Source organism: Neopelma chrysocephalum, unplaced genomic scaffold, assembly GCF_003984885.1.
Source record: "Neopelma chrysocephalum unplaced genomic scaffold, ASM398488v2 Primary Assembly neopelma1_182, whole genome shotgun sequence".
Classification (NCBI taxonomy): Eukaryota; Metazoa; Chordata; class Aves; order Passeriformes; family Pipridae; genus Neopelma; species Neopelma chrysocephalum.
The window spans coordinates 1,139,247-1,165,064 of record NW_020897844.1 but is presented as its reverse complement, the minus strand read 5'-3'; the positions used below and the strand labels follow the sequence as shown (position 1 = coordinate 1,165,064).

Genomic DNA, 25,818 nt, shown 5'->3' with positions numbered 1-25,818 from the left:
CCATCTGCTCAGAACCCTCCATGGGGCTGCAGGTTTTCTTGTGCTCTTAAGATTTTTCCTCCATTCAAGGAAAACAACAGTGGTTGTTGCAGAGAGGAAGCTCGAGACCCTTTTCTAGATACAAGACTGCCCTTCCCTGCCCAGACTCGCTTTCGCCACCAGATAAAGTTTAAAATAAAAAGCTCATAATAAGGAAAATGTTGCCCTTTCAGTGATGAAATTTCCCCTTGTATCCAACCTGAACCTCCCCTGGCTCAGCTGGAGGCTGTTTCCCCTTCCCCTGTCCCTTGTTCCTTGGGAGAAGAGGCCAATCCTGATGGATACTGGAGGGAGATTATAAATTGTAAGAGGCAGAACAAAACAAAGAAGATGCTGTTTTAAAAGATGTTTTGGAAAGACCCTCTAGATACTGTGTGCAAGGAACCTGAAGGAGTTTCTCCACCTGATGCCGTGCAGGGAGATTGATTTATGAAGAAAACAAAATCATTCCTGAATTAATTCTGATATAAGACAAAGCCCTTGTTTCAACCACAGGCTACCAGATACAGAAGTAAGCATTAAAAAACGGGGGTCTGAGCATGTGATCCTCCTTTAAATTTATCTTTTGGGTTCTGCAGAGGGAGGTGGCCCCTTGTCCCCCTTGGCCAGTTCTCCTGCAGTGCTGCTGTTGTTGGCTTGGTGGACAACACTTCACTCATTTTTAAATTATCCTGGTCCCAAGGAAGGAACAGCAGAGGTTCATTTCCTGTTTGGAATTTGACTAAATGAGATTTCTTTTATTCTGTGAGAATAAGATTTCTTCTATTCTGCGTGAACACTTCCCTAATAATTGTATGGATTTGTATTCCCTTTTTTTGTGGCATTTGAACCCAAGGCGACCACAGAGAGCACGTGCAAACTCCACAACAGGCTTGACACCTAATTTTATTTTCTCCTCGCTATTCCATATTTGAAGCTTAAAAAAAAGTCTGAGATGGACTTTTGCAAGTAGAACATGGGAAAGATTTACTGTTTATTAAATTAGAAGGCAGCTACTATGTGTAGCTACCAGGAAGAATCCCACTTTATCCAACGGGAGCTGTAAAAATCCTCACTCAGAGTGTGACCAGCCCAGTGCCGGAGGCAACATGGAGCATCCCTGGCAGTGGGGGGACGGGGCAGCCCCTCGGCCCAGGGAGAGGGGAATTGATGCCAACTCAATTACAGAATATCCCAAACATGGATCAGCACATCAGCAGGGCAGGGACGCAGTGCCAATGTCACAGCTCTGCCCGAGGGGTTGGGTGTTAACGCAGAGATCCCAACGCGGCAGAAAACAAACCAGGGTAAGGGTTTCCAGGAGAATTTATAATCCCTCCGGTATCCATTGGGGTCGGCCTCTTCTCCCAGGGAACAAGGGACAGGATAAGGGGAAATGGCCTCAAGCTGAGCCAGGGGAGGGTCAGGAAGCTGAACAGGAGCCAGAGTGTGCCCAGGTGGCCAAGAAGCCAATGGATCCTGGCCTGGCTCAGGAACAGTGTGGCCAACAGGTCCAGGGAAGTGATTCTTCCCCTGGACTCAGCACTGGTGAGGTCATACCTCGAGTGCTGTGTCCAGTTCTGGGCCCCTCAGTTCAGGAAGGACATTGAGGTCCTGGAGCAGGTTCAGAGGAGAGCAACGAGGCTGGGGAAGGGACTTGAGCACAAGTCCTATGAGGAGAGGCTGAGGGAGCTGGGGCTGTTCAGCCTGGAGAAGAGGAGGCTCAGGGGAGACCTCCTCACTCTCTGCAACTCCCTGACAGGAGGGGGGAGCCAGGGGGGGTTGGTCTCTTTTCCCAGGCAACTCTCAGCAAGACAAGAGGGCTCGGGGTCTTCAGCTGTGCCAGGGGAGGTTTAGGTTGGATATTAGAAAGAATTTCTTTCCAGAGAGGGTGATCAGCCATTGGAATGGGCTGCCCAGGGAAGTGGATGATTCTCCATCCCTGGAGGGGTTTAAGATGAGACTGGATGTGGCATCAGTGCCATGGTCTAGCAACCACAGTGGTGTTGGATCAAGGGTTGGACTTGATGATCTCAGAGGTCCCTTCCAACTCAGCTGATTCTGTGATTCTATGATTAGGGAAAATTTCATCACTGAAGGAGTGGTCAGGCATCGGAAGGGGCTGCCCAGGGCAGTGGTGAGGTCACCACCCTTGGAATTGTTCAAACAACAAGCAGATGTGGCACTCTGTGACAGGGTCTAGCAGCATGGTGGGATTCAGTCAAAGGCTGGACTTGATCTCCTTGGAGGTCTTTTCCAGACTTAATGATCCTGTGATTCTAAAATCCCCCAGAACAGGATGGCTGCCAACACACCATCACCCCTCCAACCCCTCGGGAGAGGCAAACCAATGCTCTGCCCTCCCCATCCCATCTGCAGAGCCACTGCTGGATCCCAGCTATTGTTATTTTCCATTCTTTCACGTTCTTGGCACCCACCAACACCCTTCCTTTTCCCCCAGTGCCTTCCAGCAGCTGCAGGCAAGCCGAGTGCTCTGGGAATTCTGGCTCCCTGCGTGTTCTGCTTTCACACATTTGTTACATCACCCGTCACGAGCCTTCTCTCCCCACAAACCTTCTCCATCTCCTCACACTGCAATCTCCTCAGATGTCTAAACACCCTCCTGATTTTTCTAAATCTGCTTTTAATTCTGCAGCATTATTTCTGTTCATTCTAGCGGCCAAATTAAAAGCTACTCGTGTGTCAGTATTCAATGCAAATATTGCAGTATTTTTTTCCCTTTAAAATTGCTGGGGTTCATTATCATTCTTAATCTCACCTGACACAAGGCTCTTTTTGGCTGCTGCTCTGGGCCACACAGATGCTTTCACTGAGCTACCCAGCACAGTGGGACTCCCTTCTGATGTATCACAGCTGATGAGCCTCCCTCAGCACCTGAGCTATTAAATCAGCTTTTCCCAATATTTTCTTGAACTCACTGATAGTCCAATGAACTGCATCAAGTTTAAGGCAATATAATTTGGGAGGTTTGGAGAAGGCCAAGGGCACCCTGGGCTCTGTTAGGAAGTGATGCTGGCAGGGGAAGAGGGTGATGCTTCTCCTTGCTCAGATCTGCTGGGACCACACTTGGAAGCTGCACCCAGGCCTGGGCTCCCCAGTACAAGAGGACACTGGACCTCAGGGATGTCTGAAGGACTGGAGCATCTGACACAGGAGATATGGAGATAACCAAAACCCAACTGCTTTTTAGAAGAGAATCACAGAATCACGGAATGGTTTGGGTTGGAAGGGACCTTAAAGCCCATCCAGCTCCATCCCCCTGCCCTGGGCAGGGACACCTTCCACCAGCCCAGGTTGTTCTAAGCCCCATCCAACCTGGCCTTGGACACTTCCAGGGATGGGGCAGCCACAGCTTCTCTGGGCAACCTGTGCCAGGGCCTCCCCACCCTCCCAGCCAACAATTCCTTCCCAATATCCAATCTAAACTTACTCTCTTTCAGTTTGAAGCCATTCCCCCTTGTCCTATCACTCCAGTTCCTCATGAAGAGTCCCTCTCTGGCTTCCCTGTAGCCCCTTCAGACACTGGAAGCTGCTGTGAGGTTTCTACACAACCTTCTCTTCTCCAGACTAAACAGCCCCATTTTTCCAGCCTGGCTTCAGTTCCCCTTATCAACTTTGTGGCCTCCTCTGGAATTGCTCCCAAGTTCCATGTCCTTCTTATGTTGGGGCACCAGAGCTGTGCTCGGTGTTCCAGGTGGGGAATAATCCAAGCCAACCTGAGCCGACCCTGCCTCAAGCAGGAAGGTTGGATGAAATGATCTTCAGAGGTGCCTTCCAACCTCAAACTACAGCATCCATCAGCTCACATGTGGGACCTTCCAGAACATGAAGCATTATGACTGTTATAAATTCCTTAGGGTGAAGCTTTTCTGTGTCTTTAACTGTCATTTTAAACAAATCCCCACTGAAACTTATCTCGGTACAAAATAACATCCACTAACTTTAAATCACAGAAAACACTGCACTTTAAAGCAAATTAAAATTCAGTGCAAGGATGGTACACTCATCTTCCCTCCAGCTGATAACACTATTGTTTCATGAAATGCCAGAAGTGATATAAGTTCCTTTATTTGCAGTGTTATCAATGCGGCTCCTGAAGAACAAGCTCCTTGCAACTGGAAATAATAAAATAACATGGTATATCACTTGGCATTGATTGACATGTTTTATTTCTGTATTGATATAGAAAAAATGTTCCTCTGTGCGAGTTTTAAATATAAATTTCCATTGACAGAACATTCTGTATTATTATTGCTGCTGTTTCATCTGTCACATTTTCACTAAGCTTTGAAAAATTACCCTGTTCTGCCAGAGATTTTTGGTGTCCTTTGTGCTGCTCTGGCAGCCAGTGCAGTCAGAAAGAGTTTCCCAAAAAGTAGGAGAGAAAGAATTTAATCTTCAGCATTTGGGATCTCTCAATAAAGAAATCACCATTAAGAGACAGCACAGAAAACATACCATATAACTGCAATCTGGATTAGAGAATATATCCTTGGACATATTCAAAATAAGGCAACTGGAGGAAAAGCAACAGAAGAGATGAACAGATTGGGGCTGTTTCAGAGCAAACATCTCCATCCCTTACCTTCCCTTCACTGGTGAGATGGCAAACAATTATTGCCTGAGAAGGCAAAGCATGGCTGGAATAACAAGCAGCAGTTTTTGACCCAAAATCGTTTTCTTTGCCCAGCCCATGCAAATTAACACATTAAAACTACCAAATTGTTCTCAGTTTTAGATTCAAGTGCAAACTACTGGTCAAAGTCTCAATCAGATTTTAATTAATCAGTGAGTAATAGAAGAATTAATCTTTGCAAATCCCATAAATGTCTCACTGTGTGATTTTCAACATGACTTGATGTAGGGTAGGGGAAGAAACTGAATTTGGGAAGGAGAGTTGGGAGAGGTTTTCCCAAGATTTGCAGCAATTCAGGAGCAACTTCAGCTTGGACAGGATTTGTGTCCTGGGACAGCCAGTGGGAGATGGCAGAGTCAGAGGAGAGCCCCAAAAATGTGGGATGGGTAGGGCTGAGGTAGAGGAGAAGATGACAGAGAGGAGGAAGAGGCAAGATTGATGGAGAGGAGGAGGAGACACTGATGGAGAGGAGGAGGAGGAGGAGAGGCTGATGGAGAAGGTTCATTCAGCCTGGAGAAGGGACAACTACACTGGATTTAGGGATAGCTGCAGCCTTCCACTGCCTGCAGGGGTTTGGAGAGAACACACAGCCACGCTCCTCTCAGAAGGGAAAAGGGAAAGGACAAGGAGCGACAGTCACGGGTTCGACCGAGGACATTTTCTATTAGAAAAGTTCTTCCCAGTTGAAGTGACTGACCCTGGGACTGGCTGCTCAGAGAGCCCATGGATTCTCCACCCCTGGAGATCTTCAAACCCTGCCCTGAGCACCAGGGTCCCTCCCTGCACCCACCCCTGCCTGCCCATGGGATGGGATGACTCCAGAGGTCACTTCCAACTTTGAGTATTCCACGATTCTGGGCAAGTGCTGACAGCAGGAGACGTTCACAAAGAAAGGGAAAAATTAACTTGGTAATTGAGGAACCAGCCTCTCTTTATCTTCTCCAGCACATGAATAGCATTCAAAGGCCCTGGAAAACTTTTTCATGCAAAAATTAGCACACAGCCCAAGATACCAATCTATTTTAGAGGACAACTCTCTGCTGTTTCTCTTTAGATTTTTTCTTTTATTTATTCTCCAAAGACATCTTTGGCTTTAGAGAAAAGATGGGAATTTAATTTTTGTCAAAAGGCAACAACAAAAGGAACCATTTATAGTAGAAAGCTCTGCTTGGCTTTGAAGTATTCAGTTCAAATAGGTGCCTGTTAAAAGGACATTTTCTAGTCCAATGTATAGTAAAGTCCATTTCAAATCCATCACAACTTGCATTAAAAAATTGAATGAAAGTGTTAAAATGTGTGTGTTAAAGACAAAAACTTGACAAAACTACATTTCTTGGCTCTCAAGCAAATTTTAGCACGGGAGATCAAAAACCTTTTGTGTCAGTCAACCCAACCTGGCCTTGGACACTTCCAGGGATGGGGCAGCCACAGTTTCTCTGGGCAACCTGTGCCAGGGCCTCCCCACCCTCCCAGCCAAGAATTCCTTCCCAATATCCCATCTATCCCTGCCCTCTGGCAGTGGGAAGCCATTCCCTGTGTCCTGTCCCTCCAGGCCCTTGTCCCAAGTCCCTCTCCAGCTCTCCTGGAGCCCCTTCAGGCACTGGAAGGGGCTCTCAGGACTCCGTGGAGCTTTCTCTTCTCCAGGTGAACCCCCCCAGCTCTCCAGAGGGGCTCCAGCCCTCCGGGACCTCAGTGGCCTCCTCTGCACTTGTTTCAACAGCTCCATGTCCTTCCTGTGCTGAGGACAGGCTCTTTCTGGCTGCTACTTTTCACCAATTCTTTTTTTAAGGAATTCAAGTCCTCTGAGTTACACCTCTGTTAAATATCTCAGTGACCTGTGCAGAGCCACATGATGACTGTTAAAAAGAGCAACAAGTGGTTGCTGAGTTTCGTCCTCTTCCGCTACATATTGGACTATCCACCTGTCACTTAAAAAAAAATGGGGATGGAAATGTCTCCTGGTTTCATTCTCATCTCACCAACACTGTAAATCATCCAGGCTTGAGGAGAAGGAGGGAGAAATTCAGGTTCAGGCAGTTGCCACAAAATCTATATCACAGCCCAGAGGATTTTTGCTTTCCAGCCAGCCAGGGGGGATGTAACAAGCTCCATCACAATAAAGATTTTATGATTTGCCTTCTCTATCTGTTTTCAAGCATGAAATCATCTTGTTGGGCAAACACGAGCAAGAACTGTGACTATCTGTAAAATCAGGCTATTACCACATCCCTCCGCCTCGCGCAGGGCTCGGGAGCCTTTACGTTAAAGCACTTCTGAAACAGCGAAGACAGGGGCAAGAACATCTTATTTTGGTCACTGTAATCTGATCAGAAACGCTGCCCACTCCTATATTTGCAGTAACAGGAAAACAACAGCAGCTTTTTCACTCAGCAGCAGCTGATCCCTGAGTCACCGCGGGACGAGGGGACGCAGCCTTTCCCTCAGCACCACTGGGAGACACTTGGCTGCCGTGGAGTCAGACAACACCCACCCTCTCCCCTGCTCCAGACAGATCCCAATCCACGCCAGCAGGGCTCGGGGGGGTCATACCTGGTTCTCATCCTGCACCTCCATGCTGTACTGGGGCCCTGGCTGAACCTCCGTGACTTTCTCTCCGAGGAGGAAGCCCAGGCGAGTCATGAGTGTGTTTGCTGCCTCATCTACGGATGGAGGGGGTCCCAGCTCCTGCTCAGTGTCACCTAAATGGGAAGGAAAAACCAGATTCAGACAGGAATTGTTTACCTTGGCTGCTGCTCGGGGGTTTTGCCAACGCGACGCTGCCGCCTCTTCCCGCTGCGCCCGCGGGATCCGGGTTTTCAGGTTATTCATGTTGTTCAGCCCTGTTTTACCATTCTGTGCTGGTCATTCAGTTCAGGTTGTGCATTGTCAATATGTGTTTTTTCCAGTGGTTAGCTGTAGTTCCTCCCTTCTTTGTTTATTACTGTCTCCCATGGAAGCAAACCCAGGCATCCTGCTGTCCCACAGCACAGCCACGGGAGAACGGGAATGTCTGGAGAAAGGAGAGCGTTTGCTCTCCTCCCTCACACAGAAACTGCCTACAAGTTACTCACAGAGAAGCCAAGGCTACAGGTGCTGTCGGGAAAGGATTCCATGAGCTGCAGAGCAGCTAACCTGTGCTTCTGAGTGGTCAAGAGGAAAGATCTGGACAGTAAATCCATGTGCACCTTCTGCTGTCACCTGCTGTCCCCAAACTTGCTCATGGTTATATAGAAATCAAGCCTCTCCAGACACCAACCCACCTTCTGCATGACTCAAAGTCCACCTGCCAATTCCCATCAAGTCTATAAAACGGACCAAACACAACATTCCAGATAATTTTTCCTGATTTTTTCCCACCACCTGAAGGAAAAGTGGCACAGAAAAGCTCCCAGCCAGCAATGCACACCAGGAAAAGGCCAGGCATGGATATTGGCACTTCTGCATCCATTTAATTTTATAACAAAAATCTGTGAAGGTTTTTAACTTGCATTATCACACATAAGTTGGGTTCTGAAAGTCAAGTTCACACCACACCAGCAGCAGGGTTAAACCTGAAGGTCAAGTTCTTGCCACGTTACACTGAAGCAATACTGTGCTTAGTGCAGTTGCAGGAGACTAATTAGGATTTGCAATTAGTCTACAGTTAATTATTCATCTGATAATGTACAATCTGGAAAAGAGCCCGTCTCCATTTCCCAGCTCTGTCCTGGTTTGGGCTGCGGCTCCAGTAAAAGGATGCTACCTTACATAAAATATTGCTTTTTGATAACTGTAACTGAAACCCACAGATCACAGAACGTGGGACATGTACAAAACCTCAGGAAATTTAAGCCAGTTGCTTCCAGAAATTCCCATTTACTCCCACAGTGTACAGCTCACGGAAGTTTACAGCAATTTTCTGGTGTCTCACTGCTGCAAATTAAAAACCCCAGAGCATCTCCCGTGCAACCACGGGCTGTGTTCCTCCAGCACCAGCTCTGGGAGCCGAGCATCTGGAACAGTCCTTCCACGGTGGCTTCACTGTTATGAAAATGGATGATACAGTAGGATCACAGGAGCCTTTCTTTAAGTTATTGAATCCCCACTGTACTGCTGGAACCAACGCTGACGTGAATCCCATAGATTTAAGAGAGACAAATTTAGATGGATGGCCCAATTTGCTGAACTGCTGACCACCCACAGTCAGTCTGGGGGCATTTACTGTCTCTGGGAGCCCAAGCCAGAACAGAGGCACTTACGTAAAATGAAAATTAGAGAGACTTTTGTTTCCAAGGTTATTTTTCCTTCCTTGCAAAAGGAAGACTTTTAGACTTTACCCTGAATAGCTGTGCCCAGGATATGGAGGTTCTGAATCATTACAAGTTTATTGTGCATTCCCCGTTCTGCCTTCAGGACCGGGGTATTAATAATACTCAAACAGTGCTGGTTACACATCTGGGCAGAAAGGAACAGCTGGATCTACCTCTGCACTGCCCACCTGGGAGGATTTGGGAGTGCCCAGGTGATGCTGGGGCAGCTGCAGGGCACTGGGCACAGCCAGTTTCCTTCAGCTCAGCGTTGGGAACTACTCCCAAACCAAACTCACTCCTTGGAGGTTGAGTTTAAACTTGTCCTTAAACCCCTCTTTTTCTTTTTTTACTACCCCTAAGAAATCCCCACCAGGCACAAAACTGGCTTTCACCTGCAAAATAAAGAAAATTACAGACTTATCCAGGTCACTGCATTGGAATATGGAAGATACAGAGGATAGTAACTGTCTGCTTTGATAAGGGCCCTAATGGCACGGGGGTGGAACCACAACATCTCTGAGGTCCCTTCAACCCAAACCATTCTGTGATTGCAATTCAGAGAATCGTGGAAAGGTCTGGGTTGGAAAGCCCATCCATTCCCACCCCCCTGCCATGGCAGGGACACCTTCCACCAGCCCAGGTTGCTCCAAGCCCCGTCCAACCTGGCCTTGGACACTTCCAGGGATCCAGGGGCAGCCACAGCTTTTCTGGGCAACCTGTGCCAGGGCCTCCCCACCCTCCCAGCCAAGAATTCCTTCCCAATATCCCATCTAAACCTGTCCTCCTTCAGCTTAAGGCCGTTCCCCCTTGTCCCATCACTCCATGCTCATTACCTGTGAGATGCTGCTCATGGCTCAGGGTATCAACAGCTTGAGCTCTGAGAGCTCCACATTTCATGTAGAACTATCAATTATTTTATTATAACCTGGATTTCAAAGTACAGATCACTTTGAACATAAGCAAAGCTCCACTGTACTGGATTATTCCCTCCTTAGGTCTTAAAAAACGTGCAGTTGTTTAACTGAGTGTCAAAGAAGAGACAGCACAGCTCCGAGGTGCCTTGAATGGGTATTATGGAAAGAAGCTGTAAGTTGCTTTTCAGGGCTGACAGTAAGACCTAATACTCTCTTCCTAAGTTCAAGGAAAGGGCATAAGTTGTTTTTTCTCCCCTCCCACGTGTGCCATCCAGGCGGTGCCGCAGCCACATTTTACAGTCGCTCCAGCACACTCGGTTCCTCCAGCCACACCAGGGAAATCTGAGCACAGAGCTGATAACTGAACTGGCCTGAGGTATTTTTAGCTGCTCTGACACCACTGCTGTAACCAGCTACAGCAGCTCAAACACACCCTCCAGCCAAATCCAGCAAGCAACCTCTGGTACATCCATAACCAGTCACACCCTGCCCAGCTGTGCACGTGCAAACCCCAAATCCATCAGTGCATCCAACACGCTCATCATGGTCTGGAGCTGCTGCACTTGCTGCACCAGCTCATGGGCCTCTGCATCAACAGTGTGTAACACTAAAAGCACTAAAAGCTCAGTGCCAGGAATTTTAAAGAAGAATAAAAACCCCTCCCCGACTCATTGCATGTGCACGAGGGCTTTTAAGAGTTCTGTGTAACTTGTTGTCCCTTTATGTTCAGCACAAAGCTTATAATTTTATATAAACACACATAAAACTATGGGAGGAAAAGTGTTCTTGGGAGTTGATGTGCTGGGAGGTGACTTAAACCCACCCACCCACCCAGCCAGCCAGGTCTCTTGTCAGCTCCCTGTGGCCATCAGAGCACAGAACTTGGGCTTTCATGGCAGCTGACAGCTTTATTTAGCTGTTCCTGTCGTTTGTGCCTCATGGAATCACGCTCAGGAACTCCCTCCCAACATTTCACAGGCAGGTAAGTGCCACATCCCATCTCCAGGTCGGCTGCATTTGCCTGTCCAGGTCTTCCAAGTGCTTCAGAGTAGACAAGTCTTGAACACATCCCTAACTCATGGTAACTCCTACTCAGCAATTTCACCGTGGCAGGGAAGGCTGAGTTCAGTTCTTAATGAAAACAAGGGAAACGATTCTTCTATAGGAGGGGAAAAAGAAAAAAAATGAGGCAATTCTTTGGTTTCAATGACGGAACTTGGGATTAACACAAATGGTTCTGGGTTGTTGCCCAGGAAAGCAGAACTGGGGTTCACCAGAGACTGGTGGGGTTCACCAGTTGGGCTGTCAGGGAGAGGATTTAAGGAGCAGACTCTCTGCAGGGAAATGCCCATGGAATGGGCACAGCAGTGACCCAGCCTGGCACCCACAGGAACCATCCTGGCTCCGAGGGGAACCATGGAACGCTTTGGCTTGGAAGGGACCTTCAATCAGAGCAATTAAGCCACATTTATGTTGGATTTTCCATTGCTTTTCCATCACCATGAAGACGGGACTTCTCCTAAGGGAGCGCTGGGCACAGACACAGGAGTCTGAGGGGCTGGTTTGGAATTCCCTCCCTTCCCTGGCTCTGTGCTGGGAATGAGAAGCTCTTGCCCTCCTGATTTTCCCTTCTGTTTGTCCTGCTCTGGATCACTCCAGGCACGGAGCAGTGTTACATCTGCAGGCTCCGAGCTCCTGTTCCCAGCATTCTAATGCTTTGGGAGATAAAAATGCCAAATAACCTAAACACAGGCAGTATTTTATTCTAAAAGGACACCCTGTTTCACGTCTCTTTGAGAGCTTTTATTTATTTCTGCCATATAATCCTGCAGTTACCTGCTTTTTCCAAAGATTAAGGATTAAAAGAAGTATCCTTTAACACCATTTCTACCTGAAATTCAATTGCATATTTCATACAGTCATTTATTATTATCTTTCACTGTTTAGAGGATACCTTTAATTTCTGTACAGCTCACTAAGAAAGACTCCGAATGTCTTATTTTTGCATTCTTTCAGCTTTGCAGTGCAAAGGAGGGCTGGTTGCTTACATTTTTCTTACCAAAAAATAATAAATAATCCCTGTACTCCTTGGACAAATTACCTCTGCTTCTAAGCAGGCTGCAGGCTTTGGAGACTAATCTGTCTTGGAGCTGTTCATGGATTTTTATTTATGTCATTAGAAATAAGCAATTCCCTGCAATGTGTTTGTGCTCTGCACAGGCTGGATCTGTGATGAAAGTCCCTGGACCGGTGGCCAACAGCTCGTAAATCTCTTGACTTCAGTACCTGAAATGCTGACTCCAGGTTTGGAGCACTTGCCTTCCAATTAAACACAGCCAATTCCAAGTGGGGAAAAGTTTCCCTATTAAATTACTGGGGAATCATTTTTAGTAATGTTTAAAAAAGGCGTTTTTCATGTGGGGTCAGTAAATGTAACAGTGGGTGCAAAGGAAACATCAATGGAAGTGGGTTTTAAAGGTTATTATAGACAAGGTGAGTTGTGTTGGGGTTGTCCCATCCCTGGGAGTGTCCAAGGTCAGGCTGGACAAGGCTTGGAGCAACCTGGGCTAGTGGAAGGTGTCCCTGCCCATGGCAGGGGGTGGCACTGGATGGGCTTTAAAGTCCCTTCCAACCCAAACCATTCCGTGATGCACAAAACTAAAAGAAACAAGAACACATGATTTCTCCACCTCTCCACCATGATTCTTTCCTGACTGTTTATTTTGCTTCTGGATTGAATTACACTGGAACAGATGCCCCAAGAGGTGGGACGGGCAGGGAGAGCAGCAGAAGGTTAATTAGATCGGGGGTCGGGGACGCCGGGAGGTTGTTTTGCCAAGGACAGCACGTGTAGCCAAAGGCAGGGCAGGCTGGGGGACAGAAAAGCTGCTGGGGATCGATTGATTGATCCATGGATCGGCTGGGAGAGGGGGTGGGAGAGGGGCTGGATCAGCAATGAGGTCACTGGAGCTCCGTGGGGTGAAGGAGAGCGTGGGATGCGGGAGGAGACAGAGCATCTCCTGCCCAAGAGCTCCTCACCTGCCTGACACGGCAAGGTAACAAACATTTTCAAATATTTCATTTCCAAATATTACACTTAACTAATTACTAATAATAATTAAATCCAACATTCAATTATTTAGACACTTCAAAAAGAGTGAAGATACCCAAGGCTCACACATCCACCTCTTTTCCCTTTATTTTAAACAGTTGCAGCAGATCCCAGCAGTGCACACCCCCACACCTGCCAGCTACCTCTGCCATCCTTTTAAGTTAATGACTTTTTTTTAAACTGAACCGCAAAAATGCAAATTAGAAACATTACAACCTGAGCCTGTCAAGCCATTTCTACCCCTGGATCCTTCCTCCCTTCAAAAAATTCAACCCACTTTAAAGCCGTCAGCGGAGCTCTGCAATTCACCCTGGAATTTACCTGATTTAGGCCATTTAGGAGCAATTTTATGGAGCCTGGCAGCTCTTCCACATGTCTTACCTACAAATACCCTTCGGATTTTGGAAGGGGTCAGCTCTTAACACCTCTGTCAGCGTCAGAGGCAGCAGGATGGAGTTCATAAGTGCTCATAAATGTTCAGAGCGTTCCTTGAAAATCAAATATAACGTTTCACAACAGTTATTAGGTTCGCTCTTTTCAAGAAACCATTCAAAATGTACAGTGTTTTTGTACATGATAATTTTCAAATAGTGTTTCTCTTCCCTCCTTTCAATTCCTACATGAAAGCTGCCACATATTTCGGCTGTAATTGCTTACAAGCAAATGAAATTTCTTTCTGATTTATTTGGTAATGCTGTGACTGGTTTGATAGGCACCATCATCTAATTCCAGATAAATGATGGAGGGCAGTGCCCCTGGGAGATGCTAACAATGAGTCTGTACTCCAGAGAATATTTTGGGTTTAATGGTCGTACTTTGACTTCCAAAACATCTGAAATCTATTTCAGTGAGTGTCTAACAAGAAGAAATGGGTAAGAGTTCCCTAAAGTGGCACCATCCCTGAATCTGCCTGAATATGAGACTGAATCATCTTAAAAAAATGAACAATTCTTAAATTAGCCAAGAAGAAAATAGAATAGTTCTTTGCAAAAGAGCAGGCACCTATGGAAGGGCAGAAATAAATGAGACCATTTTGGATTTTGATCTTCAATTACATAACTGCAGAGTTTTATCTAACGACTTCCCTCTCTCCATGTGACCTGAATCTGTCCTGTTATTATGTACATCTGCTTTAAATTATTCTGGATACACTTGAGCTGTATTTGGAAAACGTCCTTGACCATTCCTGCATATCCCCCTAATCTCAGAATTAATGGAAGATTTTTTTATTAGTCTTGTTTACATCGAGAGGAGACTTTTTTAAAAAAAATTTAACCACTGAGGGATGAAGGCTGCCCAACCCCAGCACTGTAAATGTCTATTTTTGTACCGCTGCACCTCCAACCCTGGCGTTGGTTTGGGCCCCTCCTGACCAGAAGGACACAGAGGGGCTGGAGTGTGTCCAGGGAAGGGAATGGAGCTGGGGAAGGGGCTGGAGCAGCAGGAGCAGCTGAGGGAGCTGGGGGGGCTCAGCCTGGAGAAAAGGAGGCTCAGGGGGGACCTTCTGGCTCTGCGACCCCCTGACAGGAGGGGGGAGCCGGGGGGGGTCGGGCTCTGCTCCCAGGGAACAAGGGACAGGAGGAGAGGGAACGGCCTCAAGCTGTGCCAGGGGAGGGTCAGGTTGGACATCAGGAAACTTCCTTCACCAAAAGGGCTGTCCAGCCCTGGAACAGCTGGAGTCCCCATCCCTGGAAGTGCTCAAAAACACAGGGATATGGCACTTGAGGATGTGGTTAATGGTGGCACGGTGCTGCTTGGGGAACAGCTGGACTTGATGATCTTAAAGGTCTTTTCCAACCTTAACAATCCTATGATTCAAATATTAATAGTTCCATGAGAGCAACAGAAAACAGCCTGACCAACTTCAATCCCACCACTGACAAGGGGCAGAGTAAATCTATTCTTCTGGATGTTGAGCCCAGAGCCCTCTCCTCTGCCAAAAAAGGGCCACTGAGCTTTGGGGGTGTAAAACTGCGGCTCCAACTCGACCTGTGCCCCCTGTGCAGCTCCCCTTGCCCCACTGCCTCCTGCTCCATCCAAGAATTCCTATAAGAAACTGCAAGAATTCCCAACGTTAATCCCACTCCATCAGCCTCTTGCACCACTTCCACAGACCTTTCCTCTCAGAAGAAATTCAAACAAAAGGAATTCTCCTCGGCACAGCACGTAAATCCTGCTCCCTCCCCACCACCTTTCCCGATGATGTCCTTTAATATTCCTTCAGTCCTTTAATATTCCTTCAGTCCTTTAATATTCCTTCAAGCCTTTAATATTCCTTCAAGTGGATTGTCAGAAAGACAGTTATTTTTAATCCCAAACCCTTCTGAGCCAGCGCAGGCAGTGAGTGGAACTTCACTGCTCTCACAGGGTCTAATTCCATGCAATTCATGTTCTAGAGATAAAACCACCTCTGCATGTACATGGGGATGAGTTTTCCTGGATTTCAGCTCCCTTTTAAGGACCAAAGAAAAGGGAATGGGGGAAGTGAGTGGGTATTCAGGGCACTGATCACAGAACAATATGATATAGAGGAAAAAAAGTCCATAATTATCATGAATATGAGCCTGGGCACGTGGAACATCTCCTGAAAGCAGGATTACACTTCGATCCCTGAAAAGGTTCCTGAGCTCTTTAACAAATCAAGGACAGGAGGATGGAGGCACAAAGTCCCCCACTGATGGAAAGCACAGATGAAATTAGTTCTTCCTTTAGAGTTTTGGCATTTTAGCTCTAAAACATCCCCTGACCACAAACACAGGTCTGTGCTCCCGGCTCTGAACACTCACCACTGATTGATTAAAGGCCTTGGCTCCTAAATAAAGCTGTTTGGTATTTATTTTTAGGTCTTTCAACTGACCTTTTATTCCAGACAGGTTTGAGGCTGGCGTCTTACACTCTTAGTGATGCAAGGGGGGGTTAGTATCAAAAAAGGACAAATACTCCCTTAAATACTATTTGTTTGATAAAACCTGTTTTATTTTGCTATATTAGGCATATTGCATCATATACACCCGAATAATATCTTTAATTTCAGCAAATGGTTTTCAAAACCTCTCACATTCCCTCCTCCTCCCATTTCTCACATCACAAAACTGAGAGAAATCTCACAGGAATTTTGCAGAACCTGCTCCCTCACGGTCAGGCCAACCCTGCCCAACTAACAGGGGCAAAAAAATGCATCTATTTATTTATGTATGCATAAAACATGATATTTCCATCGATGTGCAAAATCAATTTAGATTTCCATCTGCAAAGCCCACACACTCCTTTCCATCCTCAGCAGCTACAAGAGGGGAAGAGGCAGCTCAGACCCTTTTTTTGTCCCCCCCAAGCACTTTGGGAAGAAAAATCTGCAGAAGGGCATTTTGACAAGCAACTTTCCTTCTCCCAAGATGGTTTTGCCAGGTCAAAACCCAACAAGTATATCATGAGCCAAACCTTTATTGGTTATGACTTTCCTGTCCCCCTTTGACCGCTGTTAACTGGGAGGTCGTGGGGTTGTAGCTGAGCAAGAGACAATGACAGCACAAAGGCCTTGTCATCACCTGATCTGATCTATCAGCACATCCCCAGAGCAAATTTATTAAAAGCAAATCAGACTAAACTGTGACCTTGCACTTGCAACACTGACAATAATCTCAAAAACCCACTACGCCATTATAGAGATATATAAGATTTTCTAAGTTCTGTCTGGGTATAAAAACTGCTACAAAGAATGGAATAATTACTGTTACCAGCTTTTAGAATGCCAAGCCAGGTTGGAACAATCTGGGCTAGTGCCAAGTGACCCTGTCCATGGCAGGGGGTGGGACTGGATGAGCTGTAAGGCCCCTTCCAACCCAAACCACTGATGATTCTCTGATTCTTTTCTGTGCTATTTTCAAACAGAAACAATGTCTAGGGCTGTTCTAACATCCCTTCAATGATTGGAGAGGGAAGACTACTCTCTATACGGATGAGATCCATTTAAAATTTACTGTTTCTCTAAAGCATAAACTACATTAATGAAAATCTTACCCCGCTCAAACAAAATCCCCCCACAGCACGGTGAGTTACTCAGTGCAGGATCTGCAATTTCACTCATAAAATTTGCTACACTCTCAGATCAAAGACAATTTTGGAGCCTGCAGTAAGTTCCTGACCACTGGAGGAACTGTACCAGGCTGGTACAACCAGTGCTTCCCAGCAAGGCTGTGCTTCCAAACTGGCAGCTGGCCAAAGCGGCCGTGTTCCCATTCAAAGGGATTGTTTCCAAGCGATCTGGAGTCAAATAATTAGTGACATAAAACATCAAAAATCCTGCTTAATGAAGCAGAAAATCTACTGTGGTCCAGGAGGTTACGAGCAAATTGATCTCCTTTCTTCAGGGGCCCGAGTGCAGCTGAGCTGCCCGGAGAACGGAGCAGATGGGACGGGGGAGACCTGATTTCACAGGGGCAACAACAGCCAGGCTGGAGAAGGATAAAGAAGTTCTTGTTCTGGGGGCCTGGAGAGGGTGAGGAAGTCAAGGCAACTGGCAGGAGAGCACCAGTCATGGTGTGGCTTTCAGAGAGCTGCATATTTTCACTCAGGAGCAGCTCTCCATAGCATCGCTCGGGCTCAAGGACTTTGATCGGCTCGGCTTGTGTCGGCACCGGGACACGGGAACCTATAAAAGAGTGGAGCACTTCCCTACAAATGCAACCACCCCTCCTTCTGCTGTTAGAGCTGGTAAAATCAACATGGAAGGGTCTGCCTCCATAAAATGCTGAAACAAAATGACAGCAGCCCAAAACATTGTGGGGAAAGAAGAAGCGGAGTTACTGAGCGCTTCCTCTGGACTGCGGAGTATTTGGGAATAAATATCTGAGTCAGGAGTAAAAAGGGAGGGCTGGTTACTCACTAATTAGTCACTAATCAGCACAGCCATGACCAAGAACTCCAGCAACCATCATCTCCTTCCCTTCTGCCTCCCTCAGCATCCCGGTATTTCCACTTAGGACAGGCACAAACACAAGGTGAAGTCTGACTTCTGATTAAACTTCGCCTGGAGAGCTCCTAAAGACCTCAACAGCTGCAGGAGCTAAAGAGGAAGATGAGGTTTGTAAAGACATTGAGAGGATTGTAAGGAAGAGCCCAAAGGCAACTGGGACAGGGCTGTCACCAGCAGTCCAGGTTGTCACCACCCCGGGACCCATCACGTGCCAACACATGGCTAATCAAGCCTGGCAGGTGCTCAGCAGGAACAGCATCCCCACAGGATGCACAGGGCTGAAGTGAATCCCCAAATCTAGTTTGACAGGCAGTATCCTCCCCAAACTGGAGGTACTGATGGGTCTTTTCTCCAAAAGAAGGGAAAGCCCAGAGGCAATGATTTAGTTTTGGCCAGAATTGATAATTATAAAATGCAAGTGCAGACCAGAGCTCCTGTGACACTTCAGGAAGACAGTGAGAAACACCAGAGCCTTCAGCACTGAGTGGGCAGCACTGTTGGGAGTTCAAAGGGCACATTTTACCATTCTGCCAGCAATAAACTGAGATCCTGAAGGTGGAAAAACAGCTGAAAATTTCACTTGGATGATACTGGCAGCAGATGCCTTTGATTACCAAGCGTAATAGATTGTCCAAAAGAAATTAAGCAGAAGGCCAATAGGAGAGATTTGTTACCTGAGACCTACAGGGGGGAAAAAAAAATCCATTGCAACTTTTCAATATGATTTCTGGGTCTGAGACAGGAGATTTTGGACCTGTGCAGAATCTGTCAGGTTTGACATAAATCCATGTCCTGTGATCTAAGCCAGAGCTGAAACTGCTGCAGAGCAAAATTCCAGGTAAGTTATCCAGCATTAGAAGGTCCAGTGACTCTGGTAGAAGACACAGTGATGTTCCATTATTAGCCATGTCTTTGTCCCATCCATAATAGATAACTTTGTTTTACAGGTGGATGTATTTGGCCAACAAAGGAGCTGAAGATGGAGCCCTTTGCAGAAGAGGTGGTTTGAGGCATTTGAGCAAGCAGAGACTACTGGGATAGTGCTGGAGATCTGCACTGGGCTGAGAGTCCAGGACCTGCCATCATCCCATGTACCCCATCCACTGGAACAGTCCCTGAACTTACCTAAACCCTCCCCTTTGCCTGCAGCACAACGTTCTACACCCAAAATGGCACAGAGAGTCAGCACTGGAACACAACCCTGGAGCAAAACAAACGCTCCAGGCCCCATCCAACCCAGCCTTGGACACCTCCAGGGATGGAGATGTTCTCAAAGAGACAGAATTTATATGCATTCCTGCAAAACCTGCCTTCACCTTCAACAATAATGACTTCAAACTGCCAGAGGGCAGGTTTAGATGAGATAGTGGGAAAAAAAACTTTCCTGGGAGGGTGGGGAGGCCCTGGCACAGGGTGCCCAGAGAAGCTGTGGCTGCCTCTGGATCCCTGGAAGTGTCCAAGGCCAGGCTGGATGGGTTGGAGCAACATGGGCTAGTGGAAGGTGTCCCTGCCAGTGGCAGGGGGTGGAACTGGATGGGCTTTAAGGTGTTTTCCAACCCAAACCAGTCTGGGATTCTATGGATTGGAAGCACCAGTGCAGGCTGCCCTTGTTTTCAAAAAATAATCCACTAGAAAAGGAAACTCCTGAGGCAGCAGCCACTCAATCAACAGGAAATCTGTCACTTGCTCAGATGTGGAAGGAAAGGAGGTTTCACACTGATCCTCCCAGGCCCAGCAGTGGCAGTGGCAAAGTGAACAGAGTTGCTTTGCTGGTATAAGACAGAAAGCTCTAAACATTCAATAAGCTGAAGTATAAGCACAAAAAAGTTACTGTTCCTCAACAGGCAGCTCAAAGCAAGCACCCCTGCTTGAAAAGGCAAAACAACTTGTTAAGATTCCCTGGGATCCATCGGGATGGGCAGCCAGAGGTGGAGGCTGCAGGAACTTCTGCTGTTGAAGCACCAGATGTGCAACACACCGTCCAGGTGACATCTTTGGCAGCAGTCACAACACTTTGAAGTTCTGCACATTAATGGAATTTGGATCATTTAAGAGCCTTTTCCCCCTCCTTTTTCCCTTTTTTTTTTTCCCCAGAGAGATGAACCCAAACCCTGGGTTGTAAGGGTAGTTGGTCGTTCACAGATCACATCAGGAAGCTTCAAGAATACCATGACATCTCCAAATATTTAACAGTTAGAACATACGGCAATAATCTGTTGGACTGATACTATTTTCACTTCTTCTCTTGAGCCATCTCCCCTTTGACAAGAAGATTCAATAAACCCTAAACTCTGAACCCAGTCACTATTCTCCAAACTCGATGACACCTAATGGCAAGTGGTCTGTGGCCAATCCCAAACGGATTCACACCCGGAATTCTACCAATGCCTTCAGCATTCCTCTCTCAGAACCAGAATTTCAGACCAGGGTGGGGCTTGTTTTGTCAATCCAGGAGTTCATTCTGAAGCTGTTTCCATCCCTTGATACGGCAGAAGGAACCAGCAACGGCGTCCCAAGAGCGGCTCGAGAAAAGTCAATCGCTGCCATGGCAACCGATGTGCCAAATTACTGCTCTCCTGCAATGAGGGCTGATAACAACGATTTCCCATTCCCTTCAGGTCAGTGGGCTTGGTAACACTGGGACAACAACAAGATTCAACAGTAAAACCTTTTGTCAGACCACGGCTGGTTTGACTGTTCCCTCTCCTTCCCCCAGCCCATCGCTGTCCAGTAGCGCAGAGGTTGGACCAGGATCCTGCTGGCTGAAATTCTCTGGGTATTTTTGCCTCACTGCCTGTATTTTCACCAGGAAACATCAGAGTACAATGCTGGTTCCTGCACTCCCTCTGAAAGAGCTTTTTGCAACACCTGAGAGATGTTTTGTTGTGTTCAGGGGCAGTGCGTGGATTGTTTAAAATGAGAAATACACATTTTACATGATGATAAGAAAGCAGCAGCAGCAAGCAGACAGCAACCTCAACGATTCTTCAACCAAAGGAAGAGAAAAAGGAGTGATGAGATGAACACAAGTGCTGCTGAGATGGTAAATCACCCCTCCCTGTCTGTGGTTCCTAACTCAATCAGGGCTGGAAACAGATGCCTGCCAGCCTAATGTGGAACAAGCAAACGGCCCCTGACCAGACACTCAACATTTGTGTCCCAAAATTTCTGAAGGAGGAGTTAATCAAATTAAAAGATAATGTCATAACACACTTAGCCTTTGGAACACGGCGCCAAGGTAATAAATCACACAAAATGCAACTGCAAACATTAATCTGAGGCAAAGGGCCGCTACCTGAAAGCACCATCCATCTCTGACCATTGCCAAGAGGTTTCCTGAGCACTTAGAAGTCAAAATATGTTTTAACTACCATGAGTAACAAAAAGCAGCTCAAAGGAAGATGCCCTCGTGACCACAACTAAGGCAGTGGGGGTGGTGAAGTGGGGGGAAAACCTACACACTAAATTGAGTCACCAGAACTGCTGCAGAGGAGGTTTAAAAGTTGAACAATGGAGGGTTGAAGGTCCACAACTGCTACTCTTCCACCTTCTCCCCCTTGAAGAGCAGTGATGGCTGTGGGGGTGTCATCCCAAGGGTCCCACTGCCTTTGGAAGGCTGACAAGGAAAACACAAAGACCTCTGCTGAGCAGTGTCTGCAGGATCAGGACAGACAAGGAGGGAGGGTGGATCAGAAACTTTTCAGATCCTCTCAATAAAGTCTCTGTAAAGTCACTGAGTCACAGAGTGGTTTGGGTTGGAAGGGACTTCAAAGATCATCCAGTCCCACCCCCTGCCATGGGCAGGGACACCTTCCACCAGCCCAGGTTGCTCCAAGCCCCGTCCAACCTGGCCTTGGACACTTCCAGGGATCCAGGGGCAGCCACAGCTTCTCTGGGCAACCTGTGCCAGGGCCTCCCCACCCTCACGGGGTAGAAACAAGGAACCAATTCCTCCTCCTCCGCTGACACTCCAAGGCAGAAAGTGCTGGATTGAACTCTGAACAACCACTGCAATCACAAGAACATTCACAGAAATATAATTCTGGTACAAATGGGTTTCTCAAAGCCTTGTGAAACAGCTTTTTTGTCATCATGTGAGATGCAACAACTACAAAATGTGGGCCAATTTCTGCCTTCACCTTAAAAGATTTAATTAATTTTTAGCCACCTACACTCCTTTCTCTAAACAACGAATGTAATTTAAAAAAAAAAAAAAAGATTATACCAAGCTTAAAACTTCACCACATCCTTGCTATTAAAACTTCCCTCAAAAGACACTCAGCACCTTGATGTTCTTTCTTTTTCCTCGAAGTTGGAACGTCGGGAGCGCGTCACCCCCCACACACTGACTCACCCTGGAGATGTCACAACCAATCCTCCCCCCCAGGAGCAGGAGAGGCCACTGGTGGCACCGTGGTTGCTCAGGAAACCACCTCCCTGGAATGTGCTGAAATTTGCCTGAAGCCTTAAAATAAACATTTTGGGACTGAGCAAAAACTTCACCTCTCGGCATCTCCAATTGAAACCGTCACTCCTGGGTGCAGAGCAGATAATGTTCTCTTTTCTTTGCTAGTTAGGGTTTTAAACTGCCTTTAAGCATATAATTAATTACATTTCTTGTCAGGGATCACGTTACAAACCACTCCACCTCCACTCCACTGCCAGGCAAACCTTCAGCCTGATTTTCTTCCTCCTTTCAGCTCACACCATCACTCCTGGAGATGCTCAGGATTTAGCCCTGTATGCTAATCCTTCACAGGACACACACATTTTAGGAGAGGGTTAGAGTAAGCCTAACACTGAAGAAAGGAGCTGTATTTCCTTGGAAAACTGATTACAGGCAGTGCCTGAAGCTTTGCCATGATCCAGGGTAGGACTCAGCCCCTCTTCCTCCATCTTCCCATCAGGAGCTGGACCCTACACTCAAAGTCCTTTGGTCCCTACAAGTTGTCCACATCTTTGTTCTTTCTTTCCTTCCTTCCCCCCCCAGCCACCTGCATCCTTCCAAGGGCTCATCTCCTGAGCTCCTTCAATCCAGCCTTCCAGCCCAGCAAAACCTCCAGCCCTCACGTTACTGCCACTTTCCCAGCAGGATCCATCGATCCAGGCACCTTCCATAGATCCAGGCACCTTCCTTCCATGAACAGCTTCAGACACCCTTCCCCAACAGACTCCTCCCTATTCCAAGTACACCAACAAGGCACTTGGGGACGTGGTTTAGTGGTGCCCTTGGCACAGTTGGGTTTATGGTTGGACTTGATGATTTTAAAGGTCTTTTCCAAGATAAATGGTTCCCTGACTACACTGTGACAATCTCCCTGCTGTCACTTTTCCCCCGTCCTTCATGTTCCTTTAATGACACTTCCAGGCAGTACAAGACTCCACTTTTCCTTTCAGATCACTCCACTATCAGCAAGAGGAAATCAAACAGCAAAAAAAGACATTAAAGGAATTGCAGATCCCACTGCCAGAGCCCAGCCCTGGGCTTGGCAGGAGTCCTGCCCTTCAAAGCTGGGGCAGAGGGAGACACACACACGTGCAGGCACGGGAATGTGGAACTGATGCTTTTCAAGCCAAACTTACAATTCCATTCTAATTCTCTGTGGATGCAATCATAATAAGTTTATAATTATTAACAATTATAAACATGAGAGAGGAAGCCATTCAGTCAGGAAAAAAAAGGGCTGCAACAGCACAATTTTAATTGTAATTCACGATGATTGAAAAAGGAGCAGCACTTTTCAAGGCAACTGTGGCCTCAAAGGAGGCACTGCCAAGCACAGGGATTGTCTTTTTATTTCCTAAGACAACTCCTCTTTGAGACACAATACATTAAAGCAAGCCCACATTCAAAATCTGGACACCATTCAATTAATCCCTCCAATTTTGGGTGCTCCAGAAGCTCTTCCACGAGTTCACCAGCCACAGAAACAAACCCCCTGATTCCACAGAGCCATTTATTAGCATGACCTTGGCTACTGCAGCTGAAGATTTCAGAGGCACACGTCCCACATTTACACACCATTTCAACACATCCAAAGCCTGCAGTGAGCACAGATCCCCTCGGCTCCTAACGAGGGAAAGCCGGGGCAGGGAAGCGCAGGATTCACCACAAAACCCACCCAAACACTTGCTGCTGTTGCTGCTGCTTTCCAGCCTCCTCCCAGCGCCTCCAGCCCTCCCCAGGTTGTCCAACTTCCAAGTTAGGAAGAAATCTGGGAAATAATGCCGGGATTCCAGGCACTCACTCACACATCTGCTGGGTCTGCCTGGGCTCGGGGGGATTTCGGAGCCCATGGATGAGAACGGGGTCAAGCCAGGAAGGGACATGACCCACTTCTATTTATGTTTCAACCAGAGGCCTCGAGCAAGATGAATACTTTTCAGAGCAACTACTACAGGATGCATAAATCAAACCAGTGTTTCTTTAAAAATAAAATAATAGTAAAAAAAAAAACCCCCCCCCCCCCGATATTCCTGGCTGCAGGTTACAAGGTCCCACGGTTTTTTGGCTTTTTAGCTGATTTAATGATATTTCTGAAATGTGGTTTTATTGCAGCCTCTCTGCAGACCAGCATTAAAAATTAAATTTAAAGCAGTGCATTTACTGGCTCGTTTTTATCCTCTCTAAATTATTCCGAGGGGAGAGCGGCCACACGCAGAACTGAGAGAAACAAACGTAAAATGGGCAACAATCCGAAATTATTCCTTATTCAAGTTTCCAAGCCAGTGAAACCGGGCTGGGGAAGGTCCAATCAACCACCTGGGCAAAGTGATATTTTAAAAATCCTGCTGGTTGGAATTGCCTGTTCTCCCTGATCCCGCAGAGCCTTCGCAAGGGGCTTACCAGGGCAGAAAGCATCAACGTCCAGCTTCTGGGCTGCAGAGAGGGTTGGGGAGCCAAGCTCAGACTCTGGGATTCGAGGGCTCTCCACAAACTTTGCTTTCCTCAAAGGGGCTAAAGGAGAAGGAGGGGGAGAGAGAAAGAGAGGTCATGAGTAAGGGAAATAGCAAGCAACAGATGGAAGCACTTAACTAAACGACACTGTCAGACTCATATCAGGTTACTCTTTTTTTTTTTTTTTTGCCAGGAAAAAAAAAATTATCTGCATTCTTTACAAAGGAGATGGCTCTTGGTTAAACTTTCAAACTGCACAGGCTGACTTGAAAGTGTGTGAGCACCAAGGCACATTCCTGATACTCTAAAACACTTCCTTTTCTCCTATTTTATTAATTATTTTTTTAATAGGAAGCAAACGAGCCCGCGTTCAGCAGCTGCAGAAAAGCAAAGATCATAGAGAGGTACACAGAGCCCATCAGGGTTTAAGATATTTAACTCTAAATATCTGACCTGGACACACAAATGCTGTGTTCTGACCTGGACACACAAATGCTGTGTTCAGTAATTGCTTCCTTTGACGTAAATTTTCAATTTCTAAAGATTCTCAGTGTTGGAGCAAACAGGTTTGGTGTTCAACACAAAAGAGCAGAGCAAAGCTAATGGTGCCCAAGCCAAAAACAAGCACTTCACTTTTATCCTTGCAAATCTAGAGGAGATCAGGAGACTTAATAAAGAGCAGGGAAAAGGTAAAAAGTGTCTGTCACAAAGCAGTGCTGACCACTAGTACTAAAAAAAATGGGATTTTCCACATGTTTTAACAGCCTGAACTCTAAAAGACATGAAATTCTGCACAACATTTGTTTGGAATAAAATTAACTAAAATAGAAGTGGTTTAGTGAAAGTCTTTAAACACACTCCTGCCAGACCAGAGAAACAGAACTAGAGAATAAGTTCTATGCAGAGATTATTGTATTGCATTTCCAAGTTAAACTCTCGTGCCCATTACAGTGAAAGG

General features: G+C 46.7%; 1 protein-coding gene across 8 annotated transcripts in view; it reads right to left on the bottom strand.

The window, feature by feature from the left end:
• TANC2 (tetratricopeptide repeat, ankyrin repeat and coiled-coil containing 2) overlaps positions 1-25,818 on the bottom strand; it is a 235,990-nt gene that overhangs the window by 97,662 nt on the left and 112,510 nt on the right. For all 8 annotated transcript variants that reach the window (XM_027702319.1, XM_027702321.1, XM_027702323.1 and 5 more), the window contains 2 exons: positions 24,810-24,920; positions 7,226-7,374 (listed from right to left, as the gene is read on the bottom strand). In XM_027702319.1, the coding sequence (XP_027558120.1) occupies positions 7,226-7,374; positions 24,810-24,920 (260 nt within the window). The remainder of the gene's footprint in view (positions 1-7,225; positions 7,375-24,809; positions 24,921-25,818) is intronic.